General features: G+C 46.3%; 1 protein-coding gene across 2 annotated transcripts in view; it reads right to left on the bottom strand.

Annotated features, from left to right (window-relative positions):
- The window catches only part of LOC113808389 (protein split ends), a 106,224-nt gene that overhangs the window by 9,649 nt on the left and 91,575 nt on the right, over nucleotides 1–5,000 (bottom strand). The window contains exons 6-7 of one of the 2 annotated variants that reach the window (XM_070115529.1): nucleotides 2,945–3,186; nucleotides 1,181–1,511 (exon numbers count right to left, since the gene is read on the bottom strand). In XM_070115529.1, coding sequence (XP_069971630.1) covers nucleotides 1,181–1,511; nucleotides 2,945–3,186 — 573 coding nt within the window. The remainder of the gene's footprint in view (nucleotides 1–1,180; nucleotides 1,512–2,944; nucleotides 3,187–5,000) is intronic. The other variant, XM_070115530.1, reaches the window with a different exon arrangement.

Genomic DNA, 5,000 nt, shown 5'->3' with positions numbered 1-5,000 from the left:
GGAGAAGGAGAAGGAGAAGGAGAAGGAGGAGGAGGAGGAGGAGGAGGAGGAGGAGGAGAAGGAGAAGGAGGAGGAGAAGGAGAAGGAGAAGGAGAAGGAGAAGGAGAAGGAGAAGGAGAAGGAGAAGGAGAAGGAGAAGGAGAAGGAGAAGGAGAAGGAGAAGGAGAAGGAGAAGGAGAAGGAGAAGGAGAAGGAGAAGGAGAAGGAGAAGGAGAAGGAGAAGGAGAAGGAGAAGGAGAAGGAGAAGGAGAAGGAGAAGGAGAAGGAGAAGGGGAAGGAGAAGGAGAAGGAGAAGGAGAAGGAGAAGGAGAAGGAGAAGAAGGAGAAGGAGAAGGAGAAGGACAAGGAGAAGGAGAAGGAGAAGGAGAAGGAGAAGGAGAAGGAGAAGGAGAAAGAGAAGGAGAAAGAGAAGGAGAAAGAGAAGGAGAAAGAGAAGGAGAAAGAGAAGGAGAAGGAGGAGGAGAAGAAGAAGGAGAAGGATAAGGAGAAGAAGAAGAAGAAAAAGAAATGGAAAGAAGAAGATGAAAAAGAAAACATGTCTACATAGATTAATGAATACAGGCAAATGAATCTATAAAACAAAGACCCAGCAGACAGGAAGGAATAAAGTGGGGAAAAGTTCAATATACAGTCTATGGCCACTTCAGTCTATGGCCATTTCAGTCTATGGCCACTTCGCCCAATGCTAAAAAAATGTTGGTAACTATGAACTTCTCTCATAAGCTATTATTCAATTTGTGTGATCTAAGATATTCTCATCAAGGACAAAGAACAAAGTAAAACAGGAAATGAATCGTAAAATACTAGGAAAGAAAGAAAGAAATTACTTTAATATATGCGCATTAAAACATGTGCATTGCAAGTTTGACTCGGAACCGCCTCCTAATTGCAATATTAGTCGAAGTAGCTATATCTGTATATTTACTAAAGAGAGAAAAAAAAGATATAGAATACTAAAATAGATAAGGGATACTGATGATAAAAAACAACATACGTACATATAAAAAAATATGAAAAGTTGGCATACAACAAGGATACTGATGATAAAAAAGCAACATAAATATAAAAAGAAATGAAAAATGATCATACTACAGGGATACTGATGATAAAAAAAACAACAACATACATATAAACAGAAAAAACAATAAGCATACAACACCCAGCATCAACCACTACATACCCGTTTCCCCTTCATCGCCACCATACAGCCCAACACCATCACCAACACCACCAACACCACCACCACCGAGAGCCTGAGAAGTGCTTTTGTCCTCACATTCTTCTGCCTCCATTTCCGTCTCAGTTTCTTCCCCGTTTTCTTCCTTCATCTCGACGTCGCCGCTCCCGTTTTCTTCCGTCTTCTCCTTCTTCTCCTCCTCCTCCTCTTCCTCCTTCGCTTCCTTCTCGTTCGTCTCCATCTCCTCCTCTTCCTCTCCTTCGTTCTTCTTTGCCTCCGCCGTCTCTTTCTTTTCCTCCGTCTCGTCTTCGTCTTTCAAGGTTTCTTGGTAGAACTGCAAGAGCGGAAAAGATAATCAAAATCTGCCATAAAGGAATTCTTCTTCCTTATATTTTTTTTAATTTCTCATAAAGGAATTCTTCTTCCTCCTTTTTTCCTAATTTTATCCATTTGTCTTACACATTATTCTTCCTCGAATGGCAACACAAGGGCTCATAAGACCTGGTTCTGAATAACACAGAATGCACTTATGGGCATTAATTTGTATGCAATCTGTATGCAATCATCATGTCAAATTACTGACGCCTAAAAGATGTTGTAAGAAAAATCCTGTTTGATTATCAGCGGGAGGTCAAGCGAAGCTAAAGTGTACAAGAGAGTATTCAGATTGTGAACTCTGGTATGAAATCGTCAAGAAAGTGATCATTTATAAGATGAGGCTGAGTATTCTTGGAGAAGGAGAAAGGGAGAGGGAGAGAGAGAGAGAGAGAGAAGGAAGAGAGGGAGAGGGATAAAAAGAAAGAGAGAGGGAGAGGGAGAGGGAGAGGGAGACGGAGAGAGAAGGAAGGGAGGGAGAGGGAGAGGGAGAGGGAGACGGAGAGGAAGAGAGGGAGAGAGGAGAGGGAGAGGGAGAGGGAGAGGGAGAGGGAGAGGAGAGAGAGAGAAAAAAAGCTATCGAGTGTGAGAGAGAGAGAGAGAGAGGAGAAGGAGAGAGAGAGAGAGAGAGAGAGAGAGAGAGAGAGAGAGAGAGAGAGAGAGAGAGAGAGAGAGAGAGAGAGAGAGAGAGAGAGAGAGAGAGAGAGGAGAGAGAGAGGAGAGAGAGGAGAGGGAGAGGGAGAGGGAGAGGGAGAGGGAGAGGGAGAGGGAGAGGGAGAGGGAGAGGGAGGGGAGGAGGGGCAGAGGAGAAGGAGAGGAAGAGGAAGATGGAGAGAGGAGGAGGGAAGGGGAGAGGGAGAGAGGGAGGGGAGGGGGAGAGGGAGAGGGAGAGGGAGAGGGAGGGGGAGGGGGAGAGGGAGGGGAGGGAAAGGGGAGAAAGGGGGAGATGGAGAGAGTAAGGGAGAGGAAAGGGGGAAAGGGAGGGAAGGGGGAAGGGGGAAGGGAGAGAGAACAACAGCCATCACTTAAGTCACATGAAAGAAACAAATAAATAAATAAATAGTTATCTGTCTACATACATATATACAACCACTCACACACACACGCGCGCGCACAGACAGACAGACAGACAGACAGACAGACAGACAGACAGACAGACAGACAGACAGACAGACAGACAGACAGACAGACAGACAGACAGACAGACACACACACACACACACACACACACACACACACACACACACACACACACACACACACACACACACACACACACACACACACACACACACCACCTCCCCTCCCACACGCACACATACGACAAAAAAAAAAAAAAAAAAAAAAAAAAAAACATAAGTAAACATAACTAAACCACACAAAAACACTCACATTAAACATGGGCTTGACACTGGTGGGCGACAGCACCGCCTTCTCCTCCAGCTTGACGGGAGAGCTGCTCGGCGACCTGACCTCTGACCCTTCCTTCTTCTCCTCGTCCTCTTTGCCCTCGCCTTTCCCTTCCTTGGGGTCACTCTCGCTTGACCTCCTCTTCCTCGTGACCTTCTTCCGCGTGCTGTCGGGTCCGGCGGCGGTGAGAGCTGCCATGAAACCCCCGTCATCGGAGAGTGAGGCTGCGAAGAGAAAAGGAAGAGGAGGAGGTTAGATAAAAGGTGGATTAGAGAAAGGAAGAGAAGGAGGTTAGATAAAAGGGGGTTTAGATGAAGTGTCGAAGGGGGGAGGGGTTGAGGTTGTGGTCGGTAATGTTGGAGAGAAGAAGGGGAGGGAGGAGAGGGAGGATGGGAGAGAAGGAGAGGGAGAAGGAGGGAAGGGAGGGGAAGAGGAAGGGAGAGAAAGGAGGGAAGGGAAGGGAGAGAAGGAGTTGGAGGAAGAGGAAGGAGAGAATAGGAGGGAGAAGGGAGAGAGGAAGAGGAAGGGAGAGAATAGGAGGGAGGAAGGAGAGAGGAAGAGGAAGGGAGAGAATAGGAGGGAGAAGGGGAGAGAGGAAGAGGAAGGGAAAAAATAGGAGGGAGAAGGGGAGGAAGGGAGAGGAGGGGAGGGAGGAAGGATGGGAGAGCAAGGGAGGAAGGGAGAGGGGGAGACGGTGAGAGCAAGGCATAAACAAAGCGTAAACAAAGCGTAAATATCCTAAGGAAAGCGGTTTCTCCAACAGACTCGACGAAAATCATCAAATCATCTGAAATATGAAAAGAAAAGCCTCTTGAGTTTTGAATGCCTCTGAAGTGAAGAGAAAATCACCATTATATGGTAAGAAAATTAGTATGGCTTCACACCCACAAATTCCCTTCCAGTGTATAACGAATTTCTGGTGAACTATAACCACCACCACTAGAAACGACCCCTAAACTACCAACAATCAATTTGGTCGCAAAGAATCATGAGGTTAACCTTCCGAAAAAGGACTATGCAGCATTACTTTCCCTCCCTCCATATATATTCTTAACGGTTGCAGCAATCGTTAGTTTTCGACATAGAGACATATAAGCGGAGGAACGTTTTAAAGTTTGAGAGAAACGGAGGTATTTCCGTTAAGATGTTTATTGGCCCGCACGCACAAATATTTTAAATGAGAAGGATCGACATTACGTGCTCTATTAACAGCTGGCAAAGAACGCTCCCTCCCTCACTTAGTCCCTTTTTTCATGAAAGACAGCGTGAAATAACAGGGGAAGCAGAAGGCAAAAAGAAAACGGACAAGGAAGAATAAAAAGAGAAAACGGAAGTGCGAACTAAAGCAGACGGGCAGGCGGCCATGTTTACATCCTGAAGGGGTCCGGCGTACGTGTCCACTCCATTAAAGTGGCGCTGTTAATTCCTTCGCACGTTTGCTTTCGGTTATCTGAATTCCCAAAGGGTTATGCCGCGTTAACCTCACTCCAAAGATGGTGGCCTCACTAACCCGTCTGTAAATCCATCGAATATAACCGGTTTTCTTTCGTGGTTGCCGCCAACCAGATTCACCGCTTTTTCTTTCTCCTTCCCTTTTTCGCCATCCCCGAGGGTCTCCCTTTCCCATCCCTTTGCTGCTAAAAACCCTTACCCTTTTAAAATCCCTTTGTTCTCGGAGGAACATTTATTGAAAGTTTTGCCACTAGTAGTTCCGAGTCACTACGGCCAACCCTGTTGCGGAGAGAACTAGCTCAAGGTCTCTGCAAGTATATAAACCGAACTGGAACACATGTTAAACAGAGATGGACGTCGACTGATATTATAAGACCGTTTTGCCGCGTTGACTGAGTGTGTATGATATCTTTGCCGCGTTGACTGATGACGTCAAGATCCATTTGCCGCGTTGAGGTCGGTGCTGAAGTTAGGTTGGAAAGTGAGGAAGAGGGACTAGAAAGTACCCTAAATTACTACGCTTGCCACTCTACGTGCACGTAGCCCCACCCACCCACCCCCTGCCTTTAAACCCTTCCTTTATAAC

Source organism: Penaeus vannamei, chromosome 37 (assembly GCF_042767895.1).
Source record: "Penaeus vannamei isolate JL-2024 chromosome 37, ASM4276789v1, whole genome shotgun sequence".
NCBI lineage: Eukaryota > Metazoa > Arthropoda > Malacostraca > Decapoda > Penaeidae > Penaeus > Penaeus vannamei.
The sequence above is the reverse complement of the archived record's forward strand: the minus strand, read 5'-3'. Positions and strand labels throughout refer to the sequence as shown.